The sequence below is a fragment of the Pocillopora damicornis genome, chromosome 12 (assembly GCF_964200805.1).
Source record: "Pocillopora damicornis chromosome 12, jaPocDami1.2, whole genome shotgun sequence".
NCBI lineage: Eukaryota > Metazoa > Cnidaria > Anthozoa > Scleractinia > Pocilloporidae > Pocillopora > Pocillopora damicornis.
The window spans coordinates 18,430,492-18,457,493 of NC_142681.1; the positions used below are offsets into that span (position 1 = coordinate 18,430,492).

Consider the following 27,002-nt stretch of genomic DNA (forward strand, 5'->3'; position numbering starts at 1 on the left):
CTTTGGTACTGATAAGGAGAATTTGTTTAACAATCATGATTTCTTAGGTTGGCGTTCATTTCCTACTTTCTTGAGATCTTAACAAACGATGTAGCAGCGTGATTACTGTAAGGGAAATTAAATGCTGGCCACTCTTAGAGTAAAAAGGGTTGTAGCTATTACAAATTGATTAATTTGAGTCAATTCATTTTGTTAGCAAGGTTTCGTACATTTTTGTTGTAATAACCAGTAAGAAATTCTGTGACCAATTTCGCAAAAACTTACTCAGTCAGGATATTGATATCAACTGTACGTAGATACAGATACAGTTCAGATGAAAGTAAAAGCTGGAAACTGGCCTCTTTCTACCGTGGTGCTATTGCCAGTATCTGTTGGATCACTGAAAGTAAATTGCACTCCTGCTGCTTCAACAGATGTTTGCCCGTCTGCTCCGTACCATGATTTAGGACCGTTGATAAGTGACTCCAGCGTATACTGCTTATTTGCGTCCAAGCAAACCAGATTACCAAACGAAACAAAAAAGCCATAATAATTATTGTTCGTCTTCTTTTTTGAAGTGAATGTTCCTGATCGTTTGGCAACAGTTAAACTAGTGGCTGTATCTTTGACCTCAGTGGAGACTGTGTGCTCGCCACCATCAGAACCAAAATGCTGAATTCCAAGCAACTTAATAGGCTTGTCCACGGAGAAGAGAACTCTGTCAGGGAAGCCATTAATGTAATTCCAACCTGGACCCGTAGTTGGGTTGCCATAATTGTTAAATCTGTTGACCCGAAACACAGGAAGCTTCTTCCTTGCTCCCTGCAAAAATGGTAAAGGAGTTTTCAAGACATTGCCGTAGTATTTAATCATGTCATCAGTCTCCTTCCTAGATAAAATAGCAGTGTCACACACTACCGTAGCAAACTCCGCTAATGACATTAACGGAAAGCGAATTCCTTTCACGATTTCCTCTCCAAGAAGTCGTCTCTTCGTCTCTCCATCAAGTGTAAGTCCCTGCCGTTCTCCTTCTTCTATGGCCCAGCGATCAACAGCTTTGAACAGTTCCACTTCCGTCACGCACAACACTTCTCTCTTCACAAGAGATTCAACAACAGATCTCTCAGCTATCACAAAGTCGTCTGACGTCACAGCTTTCCCGGTGAAAATCTCGATAACTTCCCAGCATCGTTCTTCCAAATTTTCGTCCTGAAATTTCTGGGCGTATGGCAGAATGCTAAACACGTTTGCTGCTGTCAAATTGTCGCGGAGATATTCTGTGCACTTCTCAACGAGTAAAGGCACCATGTACTTGTTCGCCAAGTAAATCACTTGCATCACATTACCTCCACTTAAAGTCACTTCGTCGCTGTAGAGGAAGCGCAATAACTCTAACAGACTGTCGTAATCACAGTCAGGTAGTTCGATAGAGTCTTTGGTCTCCGCCATTTGACCATAGAACATGGCAAAGAACACAGGACTACCGATTGCTAGCACAAACTTGTGAGCTGGGATCACTTTCGTACTTTCGCTCTCTCCACTCGACTCAGGAACCACAAATTTCACGTCGCTTAGCATCTCGTTATTGAAAATAAACGAGGTTCTCTCGACGATAGTTTGGAGTTTTGTCTGCCAGTTGTCTTCAGCAGCCATTGCTATGTTCCTGCTTCGGTAATCTCGGCAGTTTTATATATAAAGTGAGAGACAACTTAACACTCAGCGATAGCGGCAGTTTGCCTCTTCCTCTTTAGCATAGCACCGCTGAACTCATTGCAGGCTCCTTCCGTCACTATATGGCGTGATATGCAATCTATTCCAGGCTGAGATGTTATTTTTTTTTGCCAAAACTATGAAATTAGTTAGTATTTGGAAACAGTAACATGTATTTCTAACGGGAATTTCTGTCAAATTTCCGAGCAACGCCTTAGTTGTTGACATGAAACAAGAGATCTACTGGAATTGTTTACCGTAATAATTAGATTTAGCTCTCTCCATATGATAAGCGCCCCCCTCTCCAATAAGCGACCACCCCCCTCAAATTTATTTTCGTTGGTAAGTGCCTTTATTCTAATAAGCGCCTCTATTCTAATAAGCGCCTCTATTCTAATAAGCGTCTCTATTCTAATAAGCGCCTCTATTCTAATAAGCGTCTCTATTGACTAAGCACCGTCATTACAACTAGCGTCCCTATTCCAATAAACGCACCTATTCTGTTTCAGTAATAGCACTGTTGGAGTACATAGACATTGAGATCGACTGTGATCCATCTTCCTTTAACTCTTTAACTCCCAAGATCTCATTAGAAATTCTCCTTACTGTCTGTCATACAGTTCTTGTGATGTTAGTTTGGAGAATTGGTATTGGATCAACTTATAATCCCCTTACTGATATTTTTCTTTATTCTTATCGCTTGTCTGCTCGATATTGTATTGATATTGTAAGGAGAAATTCTGTCTTGGTCACTTATGGGAGTGAAAGGGTAAATTTCTCACTTAAAGCCTCACAACAGAAAGATTGGTCTTATGCTCAGCCCCTGAACTATTATATCGCCGTGAGGTACAAGTCCTTTTTCCATTCTTTTTGAAGATAGAAGATGATCGTTATTAAAGATTAAAGGATTTAAGAGGAAGTGTCGATAGAGCTGTGTTTCATAGAGAAATTACCGGGGATAAACCTTGCACCAAAAGACCAGATATCACTGGCTAATTTCAAAACTAAGAAAGATTGTCAAACTCTTTTGTGATCATTTTTATTCGTTATAACGAAAAAAAATTATCTGTAAATAGACTTGATAAGCTCTGAGCTACAATAACTGAGTCTCCATGACACTATTTCAATGACTTAACCCGTTACAGCTTAACATCAAAATTCATGTTCTCCATACTCTTTTCTATACATTTCCTTTGGTACTGATAAGGAGAATTTGCTCAAAATCAAAATTTCTTAGGTTGGCGTTCATTTCCTACTTTCTCACGATCTTAACAAACGATCTAGCAGCGTGATTACTGTAAGGAAAATTAAATGCTGGTCACTCTTAGGGTAACAAGGGTTATAGCTATCACAAAATGATTAATTTGAGTCAATTCATTTTGTTAGCAAGGCTTTGCACATTTTAGCTGTAATAACCAGTAAGAAATACTGTGACCAATTTCGCAATATAAAAAACACTCACCACGCTCGGCGATCGATCTTTCCATGCCGCCGCCCCTTAATTTGTGGAACGATCTTCCGGGCCCTATCAGAAACACCCAATCTTTAAACAAGTTTAAGAAGGCCATTGAGACTTTTTTATCTGCCAAAGCTTTTTAATTCTTTGTATCTAATTTCATATTTTTACATTTTCTTAGTGATCATTTTTTATTTATTTATTTATTTATTTTATTTTTTTAAATTTTTTTTTATTTTTATTTTTTTAATTTTTAGTTTTTAGTATCTTTGTAGGGGTTGAAATGTTAACACTTAATTGTAATGCGTAATTGAAAATTCTTATATTGATAACTGCGCAATATAAGTCTATAAATTATTATAAAATTATTTAAAACTAACTGAGTCAGGATATTGATATCAACTGTACGTAGATACAGATACAGTTCAGATGAAAATAAAAGCTGGAAACTGGCCTTTTGCTACAATGGTGCCATTGCCAGTATCTTTTGGATCACTGAAAGTAAATTGCACTCCTTCTGCTTCAACAGACGTTCGCCCATCTGTTCAGCTCCATGACACCGGACCGTTGATAAGTGACTCTAACTTATACTGCTTATTTGCCTCCAAGCAGACAGGATTATTAAACAAAACAAAAAAGTCATAATAAATATTGTTCGCGTCCTTTTCTGATTTGAATGTTCCTGATCGTTTGACAACAGTTAAGTTAGTGGCTGTATCTTTGACCTCAGTGGAGATTGTGTGCTCACCACCATCAGAACCAAAATGCTGAATTCCAAGCAACTTAATAGGCCTGTTCACGGAGAAGTGAACACTGTCAGCCAACTAGCTGTAGTTGGCTCATAATAATCGTCAAATCTGTTGACTCGAAATACAGGAAGCTTCTTCCTTGCTCCCTGCAAAAATGTTAAAGGGGTTTTCAAGACATTGCTGTAGCATTTCATCATATCATCGTCCTCCTTCTTCTGTGGTCCAGCGATCAACAGCTTTGAACAGTTCCACTTCCGTCACGCTCAACACTTCTCTATTCACAAGAGATTCAACAACAGATCTCTCAGCTGTCACAAAGTCGTCTGACGTCACAGCTTCCTCTGTCTGCTTTTCAATCACTTCCCAGCATCGATCTTCCAAATCTATATTTTCAAACTTCTGAGCGTGCAGCAGATTACTAAGCACGTCTGATCCCGTCACGTTATCACAAGGATATTTCGTGCATTTCTCAACGAGTGAAGGCACTATGTACTTTTTCAAGTATAGTACATCACTTACATCACATTACTTCCGCTTAAAGTCACTTCGTCGCAGTAGAGGAAGCGAAACAACTCCAACAGACTGTCGTAATCACAGTCAGGTAGTTCAATACAGTCTTTGGTCTCGGCCATTTGACCATAGAACATGGCAAAGAACACAGGACTACTGATTGCTAGCACAAACTTATGAGCTGAGATCGCTTTCGTACTTTTGCTTTCTCCACTCGACACAGGAACCACAAATTTCACGTCGCTTAGCATCTCGTTGTTGAAAATAAACGCGGATCTCTCGACGATAGTTTGGAGTTTTGTCTGCCAGTTTTCTTCAGCAGCCATTGCTATGCTCCAGCTTCGTATCCGCAGCAGATTTTTCCTCATATAGTGAGAAACAACTTAACACTCTTCCTCTCTAGGATAGCAACGCTGAACTCATTGCAGGCTCCTCCCGTCACGAAATTGGCGGCTACGTAATCTACTCCAGGCTGAGATGCTTTTTTTGCCAAAACTATGAAATAAGTTAGTATTTGAAAAGAGTAACATGCATTTATGACGGGCATTTCTGTCAAATTGCCGAGCAACACCTCAGTTGTTGACATGAAACAAGAGATCTATTGGAAATTGTTTACCGTGGTAATTAGATTTAGCGCCCTCCTTATAATAAACGTTCCCTCTGTGACAAGCGACCCCCCTCAAATTTATTTTGGTTGGTAAGCGCCTCTATTCTAGTAAGCGTCTCTACTGATTAAGCACCGCCATTACAACTAGCGCCCCTTTTCCAATACACGCACCTATTCTGTTTCAGTGATAGCACTATTGGAGTACGTGTTCATTGAGATCGACTGTGGTCCATTTTCCTTTAACCCTTTAACTCCCAAGATCTCATTAGTAATTCTCCTTACTGTCTGTCATACAGTTCTTGTGATGTTAGTTTGGAGAATTTGGTATTGGATCAACTTATAATCTTATAAACTTGTCTGCTTGATATTGTAATGATATTGTAAGGAGAAAATCTGTCTTGGTCACTCTTGGGAGTTAAAGGGTTAATTGCATACTTAAAGCCTCACGACAGAAACATTGGTCTTAGTCCTGATCTCTGAACCATTATATCGGTGTGAGGGCACAGATCCTTCAACGATGGATTCCTTCTAAAATTTTCCGTCGATTGCTTGGCTGGTCATTCAAGCAAGGAAGGATCCAGGGACAACAAATCCATTTTCCAGTCTTTTTGATCCTGAGTCACATGAACATCAAAGCTTCGTTTCACTTTCTGCCGTTTCTAGAAAAAGAAATAAGCGCTCCTTTTTCGGAATAAGCACTTTCCCTCGTGGTGCCAAAATTAAATAAGCGCTCCGGGCGCTAAATTGAAATATTACGGTACTAAAATTTGGAAGAATTTGAAACTTAATCTATGCTGGAGTAACTGCCTAACTTGTGATTGTCAACTGACGGAATGTGATTGGTAAATACGCAGTTGATTTGTCAATAGTAATCAGAGAGTTCAAGGTAAAGGTTTTTTTTGTCTAGCGATATCGCACGCAATGCTAGTGGTGTTCGTTAATTGTTTAACTAGACCTAAGGAGAACGGTTTTTTTGGCCCTGAGTAAGCAAACGAAACAGCGAGGCGAGAGAGACATACACACCCACGCAGGGAAGATTCTTGGACATCAATTGAAAACTTACACTGTGAAGGAGTTATTAAGCTTGGAAACAAAGAGGTCACAGTTCCAACGGAGCCATGTTAGCTGTCAAAGAGGAGCGAACAGTCATAGGAGGCGTTGAATTGGCGAGGAAAACAGTAGTAGCTGCTACAGAGGAAGGGTGAGTCTCTAATTTCAACAATACTTCATTATTTAGAAAATTGCAAACGATTTCAAACTCGGCATAATCCGTACGTTTGGTAAGAGCAGAACTGTTCCTGTCGATTGACTGTTCTGGTGGAACTCGTTAGATCTTCAAACGAAAACTTCACAATGGCATGCCGTGAATATCTTTTCTTGCTTCACACATTTTTCATTCGATGACTATTGGTATTTTGTGGATAGTAACCGCCATTGAGGAACACGGAAGTAAATGTCACTAGAAGAGTAAACTCATTCATGAAATTAAATGTGCGACTGTTTGCGTAACTTGTACTCATAGCCAGCGAGAGTTATGACTAATGATAACTAACGCAGAGCAAAATTGCGTTAATGCCTTTCTTAACAATAGTCATTATCAGAAATTTGTGTGACCAAGGCGTCTTCAATACTGAATTTTAGACGTTATCCTCTATGTTCCGCCTGTCAACACCGGCCAAGCCATTCAGTTTAAATCCCGTAAGTTCTTAGTGACCTTCTTTAAACGGCGATACTGAGGACCGTCGCAGTTGTAGGCTTAAGGAGGCTCCATGGGGTTTTTGCTCAATGTTGGCGCGCGCGCCAGTGTAATGTTTTTCAAGAAATTTTTATGTTTTCACTCTTCAAGGTCACTAAAAGCCATCAAAAGGCAATGAGCAAGGTTCAGACTATCGTTCGCTGTAGTAAATATTATCAAAATGATTTTCGTAATTAAGCTAAGGTTCCACGAAGGGAGGCGCTCGCCCGTGATGATTTGGCTTTGCCTTTGAAACTAGTGGTTTCCTCACCATTTACCGGATTTTGTGTTTTCTTCCTCTGTCTCAAATTTGGTCTTAAGAATTCTTTAATCAACAGGCACTTGGAGGAGCACAAATATGTTTAACGGTCTAGCAAACCTAAGGAAATTCCGCCGAAGGAAACGCGATAAATCTTACTCGAAAGATGTCTATTTTCTTTGTCGCAAAATATTACGCAATGGAATAGAACTTCGCTAAGAGCATGCGTAGACTTTCGAATCTGTCGCCTTTTAACAATCCATCCCACGATGTTTTCTTTTCGGTTGACCACTTCCTCAAGCGTAGAAGGCCTATTAATATTACGGGTGCAGTTACTGGAAACCTTCGACTGCGTCTCGGGTTTGCATAATTTTCTCAAATTCTCCCAAGCCGTCCCTTCGTGTACAGATGACAGTATGCTAATACAGAAAAAGTTCTCGATTGCTTAAATTCATTAAAATTTTTTTTTTATCAATTTATCAATTGAATTTATAGACTAAAGATCTGGAGGATTCAAATCAAATCAATAACTAGCAACAATTTTTAAGTACTTGCATATGACAGGGGGGTTAAAAAGCCATCAATGATTTCCTAACAGTGTTGAGATTATTTGCACAATCCATTAGATTTAGTTTATTTACGGTGAAAACTTTTATAATACTGGACATTTGTGTTTGATTTTATTAAATTATAGTTTCTTTTTTTCCAGCGTTGTAACCAGGGAATACGTAGAAGCTAGAAACATCAGTTTGCCTGGAAGGTAAGAAAAGAATGGAAAATATCATTGATGAGCAAGTATCATGAAGTTAGGAACTGTGAAGTTCACTAACTTTTCGCATCTATTTTCAACCTCTTTTTTGCAAGTGACGGTTGTGATTTGGGTGGGGGAGGGGGGTTATGATTTATAATTGGTACGATAAGGGCAAACAAAGGGGTTGGTCAAGAAATTGGGGTAATTATTGTAATGAACAGAAGCCAGAACATTTGTGCTGTTTTTTTTTTCCTTTTCTACTAAAGAACTAACGCTAGGATATTTTTTCATCTCCCCTTTAGTGTACCTGCCATTGTGCAGCCGAGGTGAGATCAGAATGTAATTTTTTTATTTCCATTCTATTTCGCAGATATTTTGTTTGACTCGATCACAAATTGTATTTTCGTTATACTATAAGTTGTAGATTTGTTGATGCGGTCTACGTTTGACAAATTACAATGCAACAGAAAACTATATCGAATGTAGATTGGAAACATAATAAAAATGATATTCTTTAAGGCGAACCAGAGTTCATATTTGAAGTGAACTCACTATTACGTCACCACCACGGAAGATGTAGGTCAAGATCACAATATACACCGGAACATGGGCAAGATCAAATTAGGAGATCGTCTAAGATTTTTGAAGATCTCTGCCGTTTTCTGAGATCCCAGGAAGATCTGAAAATAACAGACGAGTGCGGGGTATAGTTGTTCTCCATCTAAACATTTAGGGTCAACGATATATTTCTGCCACATTATTCCTTGACGACGCTATACTTTGAGTCTAAATTAACTTATGGAGATAAACGTTGAAATTCAAGCCCTGTATAGGAAATTCATTCTCTTAGCCTGATCATATCCCAGTATTGAACATCCTCTTTTTCCTAAACAGTAATACTTGTTTTTTTTTTGTTCCTCTCTCTCTTCAGTGCGTACCCCGCCTTACCTCCGCCCCCACCACCCCCTCCCCCACCACCAAAAGAGTTCAGTTGGGTGGATTGTTGCTTCAAGTGTGATAGTGGATATGAGTGGTATGAACCAGGTGGAAAGGGTAAGTACGTGGTTATTGTAACAGAAGCAGGCCTAACAACTGACTCCTTCTCCAGAAAAAACCACACGTATAAGTTTGTCAATTACAATACTGTCAAGGCATTCGCTCTCATTCACTCCTGAACCATTCCCCCCCCTTCCCCCCCCCCACGAGAAACTACGAGTCTACGTTTGTCAGTTTTGGATGAATTATTCTAGTTTTTGTAACAGCGTCCACGAAGGGCTATTTGACACCAGCTCGCACAAGGTTTGGTGATAAAATAAAAAAACTCAGCTTAATTGCAATGTTATGTTCTTCCATATCCTCTCTCGTAAAATCTGGTTGAAATGTGCTTTTCTGTTATTTGGCAGGCTTCTGCATTGTGTTGTTACTTCTCGTGGCTTATTTGATCGGTGGAGCTATCCTACTAGCCTACCTCATGTTACTTTGTCTTTTTGCCTTCTGCGGCGAGGATTAGTGACGACATCAGATCGTAGTGGTGAAATACTTGCTTTTACTCTATTTTACGTAGCACTTTATATTTAACAAGTAAAATACTATTAGTAATACTTTTTTTTTGCAAAATTGTGTTGTAGAAATCGTTGTGTCGGTGGTAAATTTTTACTTAATAGTAGCTTTTTATCTGAGCGTTTACTCAAGCTGTAGTTAAACTGGTGGCTTTCAAGTCTTACACTATCAGATGATTTAATAAAGGAAATAGTAAATAAGTCGAAAGACGTAATCCGCCAACAATCCGAGTCTATAAGATTTGAGTTTGAGATGTAAACCTGCAGTACTAATCAACACGGGGAGGGGGGAAGGGGTAATCGGATAGGGAGATGGTGAGGGGAGAAGACTTCTAGAATTTCGACTTTTAACCTTTTACTCTCTAATATCAGGATACATATTCTCCATACTGTTCTCTGTACACTTCCCATGGTACTGACAAGAAGAATTTGCTTTTCTATCAGGAGCTTCTTCAGTTGGTCATCATCTCCATTCTTATGATTTTGACTGAAGGACCAGTTATTATTTATAGCCTCAGGAAGGGGGGTTCGGAGACCTTGAGGAGGGTCCGAGGATTTTGATTATGTCACGATGAAATTAACCTGATTCCCTTCCCCCCCTCCGCAAAGGCTCCATGGTATTCTTATGACCCCCCTCATTGGTAGTTAATTCTCCACAGTCCACCCTTTACACTCTGTTGGTGATGCCTGATACCCCTCTGCTCTCCCCTGGAAACCGTGTGATCGACTAAAAATCCTTCACCTTCCCCCCCCCCCCACCCAAGGTGATAAATGATGATTGCATTCAGCGGTGATATCGTAAAGAGCAGTTAGAACATGATCGCTCTTAAGGATTTAAGGGTTTGAAATACGGTTGAAGAAGCTGTGCTTCGTGGAGATGTTAAGGAGTGTCAGGAGCCCATCACTTAATGAGCTCCTGGGAGTGTAAACTTTGCCCTCGAAGACCAAATATCACCGGCTAATTCAAACTAAGAGAGATTATCGAACTCTTTTCTGATCATTTTCATCCATTATAATAATATTTATTTTACAAAAATAATAATTTACTTCTTAACAAGTTATCTGTAAATTTACTTGATAAGCACTGTGACACTATTACAATGTCTTGATGCTATTACAGAATTAAACAAGTTATGAATTGATTTCGGTAGCCAGAGTTGGCACATTTTGGCTGGAATAACCTGCAAGAAATGCAGCTACCAGTTTGGGAAAAAACTAACTGAATTAGTACCTCCTACGGTCTAAATCTTTGCATCTCGCGTGACTAAGCCGTTATGCGATCGCTTTATGTTAGGTCACGCATTCAAAGCGTGTCACGAGACTTTTAAAGATATAAAGTTGCAGGAATTCTTCGTGTAAATCAAAAGTGTCAGTGAATTTCGGTGATTTAGGAACAAGTTTTAAACCTAAAATGGACGATGGAAAAGATACAACAGGTTTGGTGGCTTTTGGTGTAGAACACAGCGTGGAAACGGATTTCAATTCGGTGCCACTGAAAACAGCTGAAAGGTTAGTGTCTGTGCACTCATCTCATCATGGCGTTGTTTAGACTGACGTTAAATCCGTTTTTCGAGCTCCTTTGCCTTGTGTCTGGAATGTTGATAAATGTTGCCCTTTCCCATGACAATCATCAATAGTTAATTGAAATGCAACCATGGTAGCAGATCTGCCAATGATTGATGGGACGCGTGACTCAGCGGCTGTTACTTTACGAGTTCGCACTAGAAAATTAAGTGCATGTCAGTCCAACTCAATGAGTTCTTAGTCGACCGTATCAGAAACAAAGACCAGTTTTTCATGAAGTACTAAATTTTGGCTCCTGCAAATTTGGAAAGAACAGATAAAGTGTTTGGCTTCCAAATGGCATATTACCAACCGATTTCCCGTTCATGTCCTCCAAAATAATGTTAGCTATTTAACATCAAATTCACGCATGCACTGGCTTGAATTGAACTAAAAATTCTGTTCAATTTCGAAGTCTTTGCTGAGCCTGCTAATGTGCTTCTGCTGCCTCTACTAGTGACACTTATGTAAGCCTTAGAACGTAATTATGTGAATAAGCGTTGATGATCTTCGATGTGTTGTTGCGTATAGTTGTATGAATTATCATTAACGAACTTATTATTGTTGTGCTTTTAGTGTTGACGATATTCAAGTGATTACTGCTGAACCAGTGAGGTATGCAGATTGAATATATTACCAACTTCAATTGTACATTGTGTTTGCAATAATTTATAAACAGGTCGAGGAGGGAGGGGTGGGGCGTAAGAAGGTGGCGAGAATTGTGCGTCCCAATTTTTCGATTGGAAAGGGTTTCCCATGGTCACATGATGGGAAGAGAAGGGGAGGGAAAGCGTTATCGTTTTATCTTCATAAACACTCCACACAAGCTACCGCTATGCACTTTCTTCAGCAACAGCATATATTTTTTTGATATTTTCAGCACAACAATCTCTGCATCATCGTACCTTAGCCCTGCTGTTGGAGGTGCTTCCCCGTCCAGTGACTGCAGCTGTGAGATGTGCTGTACTAATTGTATGGAGTGTGTTAAATGCTTTTGGGAAAGCCTATGTTGTTGCTTAGAGAAACCAGAAGAATGTAATGAATGTTTGGAGGCATTGCGATGTTGTGTTGATATTTTGTTGTGTAACTAATACATGTGAATGAATACTAGAAATATATGAAAATCATATGTGTGCACTGCGGTGAAGAAATTAGATATAAGCGGTCCTCGCAGCTATAAACACTGCTGAACTAGTAGTTGAAATGAGACCTGAAAAAAATTCAGGCCCGTACGGGATTTGAACCCATGACCTCTGCAATACCGGTGTTGCGGCTATCTGAAAATGTATATGTTAAAGCTTGTTCTTCTCAGAGATTTCTTTTCATGGAATTTCCATTCAAACTAAGATCGTAAATAAAGCGTTAACCTCGTTTATATCCGTTAACCTTTGTGATATGCTGAGGATCATACTACTAAAGAGTCAATCTACACTAAGTCACGCTGATTCACGCTACGTCACGCTAGGTGACACTCAGTCTAACTGTCACACACGTACAAGCTCACGCTCGGTGGTCTTCCTCGTCCATGCCCCTGTCTCGCTCTTAATTCATTTAACAGTAAAATATAATGCATATTAAATTCAATGCGTAGATTTAAGACCTAACTATTATTATCATCAAAATTGTTATTATTACTTGCTATACTATGTCCTCAATGGCTTGATTAAACATGTTATTTACTGTATTCCATCTCAATGCTTCAACGACCTGTGCTCTCATAATGTTCTTGGCAAGTCCAGTTTTTATTTTCATATGCGAAAGTTTTCCTTGTTACTTAAAACATTTCATATCTGTTTAGTTTCTGTTCCACGAAATGTTTACGGACAGTCCGACAGATGATTTAGACAGCGGAAATAACATACCGTTAGATTTTGACCAGGCACTCCTTGAACGAGATAGCCTGGGTAAAGCTTAAGTACACCCTTGCATCGCTGGAAGATCGAAGTGAGTAACACTGAAACAGAACTGACTTTAAAATGAACAGCAGAGGAGAGGGGATATTAGCCGTTCAAGAAGAACGAGCAAGGATTGGAGGAGTTGAAGTGGCAAGAAAGACGGTGATAGCTGCCACGGATGAAGGGTTAGTGTTAGACATCTGTAGTATGTTTATTCACCACGCTTTGCAGACTTCACGTTCACGATTATAATCAAGATTCATTTGGATTTAAAAGCTCTTTATATTCTTCTTTTGTAAACTTTGGGGCCAGATTCTCCAGCTAAGATCCATTTTCTTGTTAATCTCGCCCGAGTCGTAGAAACTAATTTTGAATTGAAAGGAGATCAGCCATGTTTGTGCGGCTGTGTCCAAATTCCCGGAAAAGCGGAAGTACTTCGTCGATTTAGTCTCAGAAATCGTACAGGGTCCCGTAGTCTTTCTTTACGTCAATTTCTCTTAATTAGAAGTTAAATTAACACAATTTGATCACAGCAAAGTCATTCTTTAGGCTTATGGTAGTTCAAGAAAATGTGGTAAAATGTGAGACTGAACTTTGGTTTCACTCAAGTTCCTTAACAAACCACGACGGCGACTGCAGCGAGGACGTGGCAAAACAAAAGATCTAATGAGCAGGACAATAGCTCAGCACGCGCCTTTTAAAACTGTGTACATTTCTCAGCCGTCCTCCGCAAACTAACAACGCAAAATCATCAAAATTTGCTTTGTCCGAGAAAAGGAACCCCGACAGCAAATTATTAAAGTTTCCATTTGGGAACTCAACGCCGCTCTCATACGTTATGTTGAGGTTAACTTGCAGCGCCGCAAGAGGTGGTCATCACATCTAGTAATTCGCGAGATTCCAACTAAAATATATATACATTTTCAAATCAACGTCTTCTTGGCGTTGCCGTCCTAAATGCTAAAGGTCTCCAATGTCTCCAGCGGCGCCTGCTTTCCTCTTAGAGCATAACATGTGAATGCAGCGTGGGGTTCGATCAAAACAATAATGTACAATGATATTTTCACATCTCGAAGGCGAAAAATAGTTCAAAGTCCGGCTAAACAGGTGAAGGAATTGTTCAGTCTGGTTTGTTACTTCTTTGCACTGAATTAACCCTCTTCTGCATTGAATTATCTGAAAACTGTATTTATCTTTACCAAACAGAACTGAGTAATTTTTTCATGTATCTTATTATAAATAACTCTAACTCTTATTTAAGCCGTAAAATCAGCATGCAAGTTCTCCAAACTGTTCTCCTTACATCTCCTGTGGTACTTAAGGAGAATTTGTCTAAAATGTCCAAAAGAGTTCTTTTTTAGTTGGTGATCAGTTTCTTTATTCTCCCGACTAAATGTTGGATTCAGGGGTGACATCGTAAGGAGAAATTAGATGCTAGTCACTCTTAGCGGGTAACCGGAGGACAAAGTAGAAATAAATACTATTGTTGTCAGGATGAATGAATCAGTGAACAAATGATACACGTGTGAAAGTCTCAAACTACTTTCCATTTGCTGTGCGATAAGCCAGTATTGCGACAAGAAAATACCTTCCCAACGAAGGCTGAACAATGGTAGCACCAGAAAAAGATCTATATCATCAACAATAGCTGTATGGTATATCTTTTTGGAAGACATTTACTAGTGGTTCGTTTCTTTTGCTTCTTAGAGTTGTGGCTGTTCAAGTGGATACTGTGGAGCAAGTGGGGTATTTACCAAAAACTACTATTTTATAAAGTTTTCTGTTACTTTAAAGATTACAGATTGAGCCCATTTCCGAGGAAATCAACGCAAAATACGGTCGCAGATGCAAGTGGAAATCTGGTCATTTCCATTATGTTACCGGTGCCTTAACCTCCTCTTCTTCAGTTTGGTATAAGATTGACCAACCCTGCCCTCCCCACCCCTGACGCGAGTGTAGACAGAAAATTTGAAAAATCGATTGCCAACAATGTGTTGTTTTCATGAACAAAACAACAAGGGCTGCATTGTAGAATGTGGGCGTTTTAGTACTCACCCAGACTGAGACTCGTAAAACCAAAACCGAAAAAACCTCAACATGTACCTCAGCAGAGGAAATATTTTAGTGAGAACGCAACGTAAAAACAATTAAACTGCCTTGAAGCGCAGTTAAACGCGAGAGATCAAAAAGCGGTTGGTTTTAATGTTGCATGTGATTTGTTGAGGGGTGGTGCAAGTTTTCTGGACCAATCACATGGCGAAGTAAAGCAAAAAAAAAAGCGAAATCTGAGTCATTTCCGACATTTAGTTGAAAATTACCTTAAAGGGACTTCGTAATCGTTGTGCCTCTTGCGAAGTCATTCAGATTCTGTTTTAATCAGTTCTCTATCCAATCCATCCTCGCAACTTTTGGTCCACTTTCCCATTTTGTAGTTTCCTCTCTTACCAAACTGATGTATTGCAGTGTCCTCTTTGCTAAAAGTAACGTAGCCTGTAATGTAGCGATTTTCACTTTTGCGACGTAGCTTCTCTATAACCAATGGACAAAGCTAAGAAATTATCGAAATGTGATCGAACCTTTCCACTGCTGTATTTACAGCGGCCACCGTCCCGCATTACAAGGTGGGCGCCCTATGCTAGCAGGCGGTCCTCGGTATCCAATCCCAAACCCAGCAGTGAGCTACGAAGAGGAGAGAGGCTGTACAGATTACTGTTGCTTGGCATGTGACAGTGAATATAAATGGTACAATTTGAGAGGAAAAGGTGAAAACAATTTATCATAATAATAAATGACCCTATACTTAAAATGTTAGGACCCTTGTTAAACAACGCTACTTTCTGTTATGCTCCTTGCATCTGCTTTCGCAGTCCTGCGAAAAGAAGCATTTTTTCTCTCTTATTTTAAAACTTTCAACCTCTAGGGATCCCGAGATATTTTATGAAATGCCTAAATAAGCCTTGCTTTGGGTGTAGTCATTTTTTACCAACTGGGAAGGAAGGGTCAGAGGATTTTGGTGTAGTCATAGTAACATCTACCTGCTTCACCCATAAGGCTCTGTATGTTCCATATTCTCCTCTTTTAGCGACGACTTATTCCCCCTCCGTTTCCCGTAAAAACCACGTGATCCCCACTAAAATACTTCACTACCCCCTCCCCCCCCTTAGGCGATGATCGGTCCCTGAACCCTTTAACTCCCATATCAAATGTGTCATTCTCCTTACTGTCAACCATAAACTTCTTAGAATGTAAGTTCAGAGAATTTAGTATTGGATCAACTAATTACTCCTAAATTGGTATTTTTCGTTATTCTCATCACTTATCTGGTTAACACACAATATTATGGAAAGAAAATAGTTTTATTTTGACCTGCGCATGAGAAAAAAATGGAGGATATGATCTTCGCAAGTGAGCTGCAAATAACAAAGCCACAAAAAAGATCTGGTTTCGACGAGATTTGAGCCCGGGCCTCCCAGATACTAGTTGAAGGCTAACATCAATTGAGCTACGAAGCCACACGGTTGGAAGTGAGACACATACTCATGGTTCTGGTCATGTGACAAATTCCCACTCCGTTGTATGATAAAATTAGATTGGACTCTAAAGTTTCTTGCAGTCATAGTAGATAGGATCTGCTTCTATTCCGCTCTCCTCGTTCTTTGCTTCTTACCCTGAGCTTTCCAACAAGGTGCCCACTCGTGTCCACGCATAAAATAATTTTATTTTTATCAGCGAAAACTAATACCATACACTAAACCCACACCCCCCCCACCCTCATTTACCTCCCCCGCCCCACCCCAACTCTCGTCCCAGGCTTCCTTGTCATCACCTGTCCTTTCAAGAATAAATTTCCGAGCAAATCGGATGGAGCTGAAGTATTTGCGTGACGCTGTCAGGCGTCACGCAATCAATTACTTAAAATTATCTGGTCGTTGAGTCTTTCTTTTTTTCCCTTTGTAGGCTGTTTCTGGCTTATTGTCCTTTTGCTTTTTTATTTGGTCGTGGGTACCATACTGCTGCCGTTTTTGATCATCTACTTGTTGTGCCTTTGCATATGTTATCCTCTTGGCTGTTGTAAAGATGATAGCGACGTAGACAGACCCATTTTTAGATCATAAAGTGGAACAATTGGTCTTCGCTTGACTGGGAAGCATTATGAACCATAAGCTAATGTCTGTGTTTTTGTAGTGTTTGTTCTTATTGGATAAATACCTTAGCTATTACAAAATCTTTATTCTATTGGTTACCGCACCCTTATCCGCAGTCACGTGATTATCCATGTATCTATCATAGTATATTAATTACGTTCATCGTTATTCTATTAAAGCAGTTGTGTAAAGCACTTGGTCTGTGCACACGTTGCTCTATAGTAGTATATAACGAACCCTAATACACAACAGATTTATTTGGCCGCAGCATGAAAAGTCAAACACTTTCTAAATCTCAGTGGGTTTGATCAGGGACCACACTCACGGAGAAAAAGTGACCTTGCAAAGAAAAGATATTCCTGATTGTTTTGGCCCTGTTGACGGAAAATTTATGCCAACCAGGTCATTGGTGACCTCACGAGCGCAAATTTTTCTTCAGCCAGGATCTGATTCCTTTAGGATTTTACATTAGCATTTGGTTCAGTAATCTCAGTTGATTCTGTTTAGAACAATGTCAAAATTTTGTCTCTTAAAGTGTTTTCATAGAGATAGCTGGGCTGAAAACTTGGAAGTAATAATCATTGTAATTTGCTTTTACTTTGAATTCACGAAAACATTGCACACCCCAGATTATGATTAATTTTCGTTGACGTTGAGTTGTAGTTGATCAGTATATTCATTGACTATTCATTTGAAATAATGTACAAGTACTGTAGTAATGAAAATTAAATAAAAAACTTTAAAATTTAAAATTGAAAACGTAATTTTCATCGATATCATAGAGCACACTGAAGAACCAAAGTAATCGCAAAAGCCAATCAAAGCAAGGGATATTTTACAAGGAGCCAATAAGAACTCAACTACAATCAAGGAAACCACTCTACGCGGGAAAACGTGAGCGACAAAGTTGTTGTTGTGGGTTTGAATCTAATTGGTTTAGAAAGTGGAACGGGTTTCCTGGACCAATCACATAGCGAGGCAAAGTGAAAATAAAGCAATCCCGAATTACCTTTAACACTTAGTTGAAAACTGCTCTAATTGTATAACATAATTTCAAGTTGAGATCCAAAATTTTTTTGAAAATTTTTAAGTGATCTATTTTTTTTTTCATTCTATTCTACTCCTCTAAGGCGCTAAGATGGAAACTTAATGTGGTGGAATTGATTTATATAAGGAAGAACTTTTTTCTTCAATCCAAAGTCATTGACAATATTTAAGGGTTCACTAACATTTATGAGTGTGAATTGTTTAAAATTTAAGGGAGTCCAAAATGGAAGAATTTCATGGGCATGGGCTAAACGAAAAATCCGATTTCCAGAGATAACACCAGAATTTGACCGTTTTTTTGCTGAAAAAAGGACATTTAATGCAGTGATTCCTTTCCTCTGAAACCTTTACGATGAATTTGCTCGTCACCCAGTTTATATTAATGATTGATTCGCCAAGTATTGGATAACCGAAGCGTTTATCATATATTGTTGGAAACTGTACGATACGTTAATTATTCTTAATTTGATTGACATTTATAGGTGATTTCGTCTATCTTTACATAACCAAACGAACATATATGCGGCACGTGTTTTATCGCCCTATATATGGCACTGTTCCACGTGCTTGCAACGGGACATTTAGTGTGTGTTCTTTTCGAATAAGCCGAGAGTTGTGAGTAGGAGTTAACCGAAGCGTTGAAGTAGAATCGTTAAATCAAGTGAATCAACCGTGATATACAAAGGAAGCATGGTACAGCTTGTTCACGTTTTCGACAATATATTGTTTATTTCTAATCCGTTTCTGCTATTTTAATTGGCATGCACCTGGCTTTGACTACTGCCAGATATAGTTTTTATATTTACGTGAGTTCCTGCGGCTGATTGTTTCAACCCTTGATCACATTCTCTTGGCAATGGAAGTGTTTAATCTCAAGTAAAGTCAAACTCTTGATTAGTTCGTTATAAGAGAAATGACAATGGTGAACTTTAATAAAATTATGTAGACTAACAATTATAAGACATCCCTCAACAAAGAAAACCACAGGCGGCCCAAGCTCCAGCTGTGAGATGATCATCTTGCGCAATAACAGTCATGGCGGAATTATAAGAGTTTGTATGGGAATATTTACGACCGCTCTAAGGAATAAAAAAATACGTCAAATTCTCAATAAAAATACTTCACCTTACTTCCACAGTGTATCACTTGTTATCTGACCGCTTAATTTGATGAACAGAGCCCATTTAAGCGAGTTGTTCATTTCGAGGTTTTCAACGTACATAAGAAAAGCCCTTATACACTGTGGAAGTAAGGTGAAGTATTTTTATTGAGAATTTGACGTATTTTTTTATTCCTTAGAGCGGTCGTAAATATTCCCATACAAACTCTTATAATTCCGCCATGACTGTTATTGCGCAAGATGATCATCTCACAGCTGGAGCTTGGGCCGCCTGTGAGAAAACTGATAGGAGCAGAGAAGAATGTCGGGGGGGGGGGGGGGGGCTACACGATCCACACCCCTTCTCAACAAATTATCGTAGCCAATCATTAAATGTCCAAATTGTATTTGACGTTCCTGATCTCTTGCTATGTATTTGACTGATCTCAGGCCATACTCCTAGACAATTGTCCGTAAAGATCTGCCTTTCTGATCATGAATGCAATATTATCGCCCCTCACTTTTTTATATTTTTCGTGACGATTCTCAATGCTCCTCCGTTATTGTTTTCAACCGAGTTTATCCTGGAAGGACAGTAAGTCAAATTCCTTAATTGTACGTGATGATAAAAAGTTTCCGAAAATCTCCGTACTCATGCGGCATGCGAATTTTGTAATCGCCTTTGCAAGGATAACGGACTCATGATGTAATGGAGAGCAGTTAAATGGTTCAGTAATCGACAACCAAATTGTGAGCGGAATCTGTTTGTAAACCGACTTTTCTCTGACGGTACTTCAATAGTGCGTCATCACCTCGGAATCGAGAGAATCCTCGCTTTCAAAATGAGGCTAAACTGAGGTCTGGACTATCCTCAATACACATGAACAACTAAACCCAGGACCCCCAAACCGCGCCAAGACATGACCCGTCACCATCATCGTCAAAAGAGACGCCAACTTTCTTGGTAGAAAGAGCGAGGTATGACAGAATACCGGCACTGAAGAAAACTGTCGCAACTACAGCCGCGATGATCAGGAAAGGAAGAATAGTTAAACTTGCTACTAGGTACACGATGGCCATAAAGAACGTCAAGAAAGCACCTGCATGAGGAAAAAAAAATCAGTTGCTAAAAAAAAACACACATTAACCTATTAAATATTGTAGCACTGAGCTGGCAGTACGGCTTATGTTCCAAATGTATTTCCCAACTCCTCGCACCGATAGAACCAAAGGCAGGGTCCACAAACTCTCAATTGACAAGTTGAGAACGAAAGCAGATTGAAAAACGTTTTCAGGCTTTGCAGTTGAATTACTGTCCCATTTTCTGGCGCTAAAAGCTTTAGATTCTTAATCTTTTCGCCTGAAAGTAAAATGTGTAGAATAACCATGAAGACGGAGAAATTGCTTCAAAACAAAATTCCATAAATATGATAGGAGAACACATGAGTCAGCGAATTCACTCTTCACACTCCAATGTCATTATGCATGTTCTCCATACTGTTCTTTATACATTTCCTAAGGTGCTGACAAGGAGAATTTGTTTAATGATCAAAAGTTTCTTTTGTTGGTGATCATTTCCTTCATTCTCATAACCTTAATGTGTGATTCAGGGGTGATATTGTAAGGAGAAATTAGATGCTAATCACTCTCAGGGGTGAAAGGGTTAAAGATGCAAATACATTCGCAACGAGGGAGAGCAGGAAAACGCCTTAACAAAGAGATAGAAATCGAATCACCCCTTCCCTTTCTCGTCATGACACAGAAACAACCAGACTTGTGAGAAATGAACCTTTAACACTCTGTCTTTGGTATTTATATTCTTTACAGTCACAGTGCTCTCTTTACACTTCCTCCGATATACTGCCAAGGAGAATTTGATTTGACAATCAGGAGCTTCCTTAACTGATGATCACTTCCTGTTTTCTCATTACAGGGTCTTGACCCTTATATTTGATTCAAGGGTGATGCTGTAAGGAGAGATTAGAACGCACTCTTCGTGGTTAAAAAATAAAACACGCTCACCTTTGCCCAGAAGGCTGTACCACTGGTGCTCTTTGCTGACACCACAACAGAACACAAAAACTACCAACCAACATGGTGCTCGCTTTCTTTCCTTCGCTTTCGCTTTTTCTTGTTTGCTCCATACGTTCACCTTATCTGTGCTTTTGGGAAATTTCGCTTTGGGTTTCGAGAACTTTCGTTTTGGGTCTGGCGTTACTTCTCCGAGTCTACTGCTTCTTTCGGAGTCTTTGAACTTTGTGTCTGTTTTAAACTTTGGTTTGACTCTCGGAGAGGATTCTTCTGTGGTTCTGATTAGAAGTAACAAAAACATTCTTTTTAAGTGGTGTATACCTTTCGAAGTGGCGTTGATGTGACCTCAACCTTTTTTAGTGGGCCTGGGTTTGCATAGCTTTTAGTTTTCGATAGAATTTGTTTTTACAATCCTTTGACGATTTAAGAGAGACGAGATAATCTCATCTCTAATTGAATTATTCTCAATCCAGAGATGCATAAGGCGATGCATATGCCAAACTTTTTAAAGCGCTGTTGATTGTAATAGGTAAAGACCTTCTCAAAATTCTTTCAGCTTTGCAGGAAGGCTCTTAAACTTAGATGGCTTTGAAACTAAAGGCCGGCTGAGAAAACAGAGACTAAGAAAAAAATAAGCAAACCAAACAAAAACAAACAAATGGCGTTATGGTTGAAAATTGTGAGATAGATTTTCACTTACTCTCCAGCCTCTATACATATTTCAGTGTAAGACTTGATTGTAATTAGACGTGGCTGTTTGCTGAAAAAAAAATACACCACATAAAAATTTAGAAAGTTTCAAGGTAACTAACTATTCTCAGTCAAGGCCAGACACAAGCTGAGTCACTGAGACTGTTCATCCAGTTGTTTACACCGGACAAGTGCTTTAAGCGAATCGGTTTGCAATATGCGAAAAACAAAACATCTCCTATGTTGTCCACTTCTTACTTCTGGGATTTAGAAGATTACTTATTAAAAATTTACTCCTTACAAACCTTTCCTACACTGGATGTTGCATCAGATTGTAAGGATGAAGAAAAGACGATAAATTCTTTATGATTAGAGTATGAGTGACTCGAAAAAAAGATGTTTCGGTTGAGTAACACCAAATAGATGATGACTTTTATGGCTAACTGTTAAAATTGTGGCCAATTCACGGCTTACGGTTAATATCTTCTACATGTGGTCACCAGAAAATTTTTACTGTTAATTTTTTAAACAACTAACTGTGTAAATTCCTCAATTTTTACGCCTAAGAGCTAATTTTTGGCCGTTTACGGCTAACGGTTGAGATCCTCCGCCAATTGTCTTGGAACAGTGAAATTTCACTTCTAACGCTAAAGGAGTGCCTCCCTTAAGAGCATCTATGAAGAGTTTACGCTAATTAGCTGCATTGATTTTAGCCTTGTTTACAATAAAGCTAATCACATCACACGCTTCTGTTCATTTACTCTATACCTTTCCGTTTTAGTACCTGATATTCTTTCTTAATCTTTTAAGTCTCTTATCACTTCACAAAATCTCACTGATCCGACCAGAAATGTAGATAGAGCGTTTTATTCTGTTATTGTGGCTGTAGCGATAGCTGCAGAGTATTTTTAGGCTAAAGTACACGCAGCCACTAATATGTACTACGTGCTCTTCTTGAAGATCACTGAAATAACTTTTGACCGTGTTTCTACACCTTTCATCAGTAACGAAATAAAAATCTGCTTTCGAAGTGGACACCGCTGTTTCCCCTTTAACCCTCTAAAAATTCCTCAGTATTACTCGGTCAGATTGGTAAAGAATCGTCTAAAAGCATGAGGTGTTTCTACAACTTTAATCAGCAACGAAACAAAAATATGCTTTCGAGGCGGACGCCAGAGTTTCCTTTTAACCCTATTAAAGTTCCACAGTATTACTCGGTCAGATTAGTAAAGAATCGTCTAGCAGCATGAGACTCTACTTACACATCCAACCCAGAGTCGTTTGGCGATTCCACATCTGTTCGATTATTGTTACTGTCTTTGCTGTATAGGCTGTCGTAGTCCAGGTCTTGTGATGTGTCTTCTAGGTCTATGATCTCGGTCATCGTGAACTCCACTAAAGCAGCGGAAAAGATCCTGGCTTGATTCCACCGGAAGTACGCTCGTCTAGCTCGTCAAGAGATCTTTTTAGCAATTGGGGAAAGCTAAGCACCAAAAATAGTCATGTCATTAATCTGCTTTCAGAGACAGTCACACACGTGGAGTCCTTCTCAGTAAAACCTCTTTCCGAACAATTGAATAACAAAGAAGTGAATCACTTTGGCGCAAATTCATATAGCACCACATGACAGAGAAATGTCTGTTCCAAAAAAGACCTAATTCTACAAAAATTTTTCAAACATCCTCGCTGTGTTTTTACGATGGAAGTGTGAACGCACAAACGGCCTCTGCATGTTTTGACAGTCTTGAAGAACAATTTACACTCCAGACAATATCGCACAATTGTTAGGGAAATGAAGACAAGAAAGTTCTCAGTCAAGCATTGACTTCTCATTAATACTTAAATTGTTTCAGCGTTGTAATAATTTTAATTGTACGCGGTTTGAAGGATTCATCTTTTAGGCTCCGCACTGAAAAGATCAATTAATTTAATTTCTCTTGAGGGACTTTTCATGCGCTCTAGATTTTAATGATTTTGAAGGAACATTTTGTAATTATCATTCTTAAATGCCTTCTCAGTTCACGTTTGAAATTTGGAGGGAGATCTTTAGGCTGTGGCATAATTCACAATATTCCAATTAAAACATAATAACCTCTCGCAGCTTTTTGCAATACGATAATAAGCTGTGAGTAAAGGGAAATGTTAACATCAAGTTTTCAGATCGCGGGAATAAAAAACTTTAAGTCCTCCAGTAGAATTTGAACTTCAAACGGGTTACGCCTTTTTAGCACCCTGAACTAGTTTGCAGTAAGTTCTTTGGCAACTTAGATCGTACGTATATCACATGTATACAAATACTAACGTCTGCAAGAAGTGCTCTAGGGAAAGAGAGCGAATTTAATGTCAAGATGTTACTATGGACTGCTTAATGCGACGACAAAATACACAACATGAACAACATCAAGGTACTTCTGATGTAAAATATTTAATTAGGCTTCAGGCGAATTTTTTTGGCGCTTATTAGCTCACCAAGAGCTACCTTGAATATGCCATTTCCGACCGGTGGGAATTATAGAAACCATTACAAGTTGCACGTCAAGACGTAATAACTAATAGTTAGTATATAGTTGATAAAGCTTGAGCTCCCTTGTGATGACGTTACGTTCGCTATCGCAAAGTTTTAAAAAATTTTACTTGTACACGAACAGAATTTGTAACGATTGTGACACCCAAAGCTTTTAACAACAGTTGCCTTGACTAAGCAAACAGTTTTTCATTTCCGTAATAGTCTGATCGTATTTCTTTCTGTTATTTCAATACCTTTTCAACCTCGACTCAGCGTATCCGCAATCCTGGTGTCGACCAGGCCTGTTTGATCTTTCTGCGTTAAACATGGGTTGGTGCTTAAAGATACCGTTTGTTTCCTCTCAATGGCCGTGCCAGGTACGGCAGATATTTTTCACAAGAATGATATAATTAAATCCTGGTGTGACCTTTGTGATAAATTGAACAGTTAAGCGCTCTAAGATTTAACAAATTCATGCGTCGTAATTGGTTGTGAAAGCAAATGTACGGAAGTTCCACTTAAATATATCATAAAATTGTCAGATACAAAAAATTCTTTGTTGAATAGGATTGTCTGACCTGATTTTAAAGCATCATAAATATGTCTTAAAGCAGTAGAGGTGTCTGTTTTACCACATTATGTCAACGAACGTAAACTTTCTTTATTTAATTTCTTTTTAAAAAGAATAGAGACGTTAAAATCCACCAAAAGGGTTTATAATTATCTCTCGACTCTCTAGTCCTGAGTGTCTTCCACAATAAGTCGCCGTCAAGCGGTAATGCGACGAATTCCTATTGAATGGCTCTTACGAGACTGATCATGGGGTTAATTATTGTTTGAATATGGTAAAACAACAATACAAACAAACCGAGACGTGTGGATTTTGAGCAATAAAAAACAATTTGACGAAGGGTGCAACTTGATCCCATGAAAAGCTGACAGTAAGATTGAAATAAGTCAAACTTTAGCTTCCCTGTGACATTTCTTCTGGGCTTCATAATTTTGTTTCTTTCTATAAAATGAGAAAAAGGTAGCAGCTGACATTTTGACATAGACGCAAATTTGAAGCGCATAATTGACGTGATGAAATATTGCCGATGGAAAGGTGTCGAGGAAGGTAACGCACTCCTTGCAGACAATTTCACTTGTCTGTTAATGGTTCAGAGTTGGAGCCTTAACAGCCTAAGAGTTCATAAAGCTTTGATGAGAGAGAGAAAATTTGCGATTCTTTGGTGCCAAGTCTGAGCACCAAGAAGCGTAACTCCCTAGGAGATTGGCTTGAAGTTTATCCTTTGTCCGCAACCCTTAAAAATATTTCGGTGATTGAACTATGCAATAAATTTTTATATGCAGCTGCATCTGTCAGAAAAAAATTTTAAATGAGATTTGGCATTTTATCAATTCTTCTCTGATTATGTTGTGGAGAGAGGCCAATTCTTTTAGCGACAAAATTTTGTTAACTAGTTATTGATATCAGCCGCAGTTCAGCGGGTGAGTTATCCTAGAAGGATAAGTATTTGTGAGTTCATTAAATGGAAATTTAAGTGTCCCACTTTCGAACTTATGTTGCGTCTGGCTCTAAATGGTGCAACTACTGGCTCAATAAGTTGTGGTAACAAAGTATTAAGAAGTTTTGAAAGAAGTGAAATGCATAATACGACTAAGTCAAACCATTAAAACTTACCTTTGTTTTTCTTGTAATCGAGATCAGTTAGTCCGTTTAGTTTAGATGTGCGCTTCTTTGGCCAAAATTGCTAGGGTCGAGAAAAAAACATGAGACTCTACAAAACTTTAAACTTTAACAGAGCCAGTTCGTGGCATCTTAGTTGTCGAACAGTGCAAAGACGTGCAATATGTCGGAGAAAGTATTCCAAACTCGCTAATCTGCCAAGTTGTACAAATGCTTCCTAGTACAGCTTATTAGCCTTTAGATTACGGATACCATTTGTATGCAAATTTGTCACAAATTTTGACTGGTCTATTGATATTTGAGTAAACGTCTCAATGTTGCGTCATATATCTCTTAGAGACTTCTTTTCTGTTGACATGTATGTCGCAAAAACGTCAATTACTTTTTCTCTTCACCGAATCTTCTTTGTCTATCGACGACACAGGAAGCGGGTCCCTACTTTCACAATCGACGTCCATGTTTACAACCAGTTGAGAAGATACTGTCCATTTGTCTTCTGCAAATTTGCAAGAGTGGTTACCAAAATATTTTCTAGCACTTAAGATTGCCGAAGATGCAAAAGCTGAATCTCGATCACAAGGCAAAATTGTGTGTTTTGGCACATTTATGGCCTGGCTTACCATGGAATGCTAAGTGGTTTTGAAGTTAGAGCATCTTGCCGTGATATTGGAAGGTCCGCGGTCCGACGTAATCCTTACGGGGGCCTCAAATCTTTTTCTTTATCCTGCTCGCTCGTATCAGGGCTTACCAGTTTTCTTTAAAAAAACTGGTTGAGAGGAATCTTAGTTCCTCAGTTAATTAAAGTGTGTGCAGTTTCCCACGTAATATTAAATCTGTTGACATAAAAATGACTTTTCTTGGCTGGGAATGACGTATTGGTATTTGAAACTTCAGTAAATAAATAAATGAATGAATAGGTTAATAATAGGATGAAATAACCATACTCTAACAGTCCTTACAGGTTACAACTAAAATGGCAGTCTTAGGCAAGTGCAAGTGAAAATATTTTGTCTGCTTAAAG

At 38.9% G+C, this 27,002-nt stretch overlaps 5 protein-coding genes and 1 pseudogene across 9 annotated transcripts in view; 3 read left to right on the plus strand and 3 right to left on the minus strand.

Moving 5' to 3' along the window:
• The window catches only part of LOC149036837 (BTB/POZ domain-containing protein 6-like), a 1,893-nt gene extending 166 nt beyond the window's left edge, over nucleotides 1-1,727 (minus strand). The window contains exon 1 of the mRNA XM_089189006.1: nucleotides 1-1,727. This exon is cut by the window's left edge and continues 166 nt beyond it. Within this exon, the coding sequence (XP_089045132.1) occupies nucleotides 310-1,632 (1,323 nt within the window). The 5' untranslated portion in view covers nucleotides 1,633-1,727 and the 3' untranslated portion in view covers nucleotides 1-309.
• Nucleotides 1,728-3,370: 1,643 nt separating this feature from the next.
• Nucleotides 3,371-4,901, minus strand: LOC149036838 (BTB/POZ domain-containing protein 6-like; annotated as a pseudogene).
• A 973-nt stretch (nucleotides 4,902-5,874) lies between these two features.
• LOC149036839 (uncharacterized) lies at nucleotides 5,875-9,523 on the plus strand. Its single transcript, XM_089189010.1, has 5 exons — nucleotides 5,875-6,212; nucleotides 7,715-7,765; nucleotides 8,059-8,082; nucleotides 8,688-8,809; nucleotides 9,160-9,523. Exons 1-5 carry the CDS (start codon nucleotides 6,130-6,132, stop codon nucleotides 9,264-9,266), a joined length of 387 nt encoding a protein of 128 aa, XP_089045136.1. The 5' UTR covers nucleotides 5,875-6,129; the 3' UTR covers nucleotides 9,267-9,523.
• A 1,059-nt stretch (nucleotides 9,524-10,582) lies between these two features.
• LOC113686776 (uncharacterized) lies at nucleotides 10,583-12,260 on the plus strand. The gene is made up of 3 exons (XM_027204447.2): nucleotides 10,583-10,824; nucleotides 11,455-11,493; nucleotides 11,759-12,260. The coding sequence occupies exons 1-3, from the start codon at nucleotides 10,727-10,729 to the stop codon at nucleotides 11,967-11,969; spliced, it is 348 nt and encodes a 115-aa protein (XP_027060248.2). The 5' UTR covers nucleotides 10,583-10,726; the 3' UTR covers nucleotides 11,970-12,260.
• Nucleotides 12,261-12,779: 519 nt separating this feature from the next.
• LOC113686774 (uncharacterized) lies at nucleotides 12,780-17,677 on the plus strand. Its single transcript, XM_027204445.2, has 4 exons — nucleotides 12,780-12,958; nucleotides 14,481-14,519; nucleotides 15,372-15,535; nucleotides 16,731-17,677. Exons 1-4 carry the CDS (start codon nucleotides 12,855-12,857, stop codon nucleotides 16,886-16,888), a joined length of 465 nt encoding a protein of 154 aa, XP_027060246.2. The 5' UTR covers nucleotides 12,780-12,854; the 3' UTR covers nucleotides 16,889-17,677.
• Nucleotides 17,678-19,453: 1,776 nt separating this feature from the next.
• LOC113686773 (uncharacterized) lies at nucleotides 19,454-26,802 on the minus strand. Of its 5 annotated transcripts, XM_089189008.1 has the most exons (7): nucleotides 26,602-26,800; nucleotides 26,364-26,477; nucleotides 25,976-26,045; nucleotides 23,048-23,268; nucleotides 21,796-21,855; nucleotides 21,087-21,373; nucleotides 19,454-20,164 (listed from the first exon to the last, which is right to left on the minus strand). In XM_089189008.1, exons 4-7 carry the CDS (start codon nucleotides 23,167-23,169, stop codon nucleotides 19,953-19,955), a joined length of 681 nt encoding a protein of 226 aa, XP_089045134.1. In that variant the 5' UTR covers nucleotides 23,170-23,268; nucleotides 25,976-26,045; nucleotides 26,364-26,477; nucleotides 26,602-26,800; the 3' UTR covers nucleotides 19,454-19,952. The 5 variants fall into 5 exon arrangements, with proteins under 5 accessions (XP_089045134.1, XP_027060243.2, XP_089045135.1 ...); XM_027204442.2 differs by lacking the exon at nucleotides 26,364-26,477 and having other exon boundaries at nucleotides 26,602-26,802; XM_089189009.1 differs by lacking the exons at nucleotides 26,364-26,477; nucleotides 26,602-26,800 and adding an exon at nucleotides 26,138-26,244.
• Nucleotides 26,803-27,002: the final 200 nt, after the last annotated feature.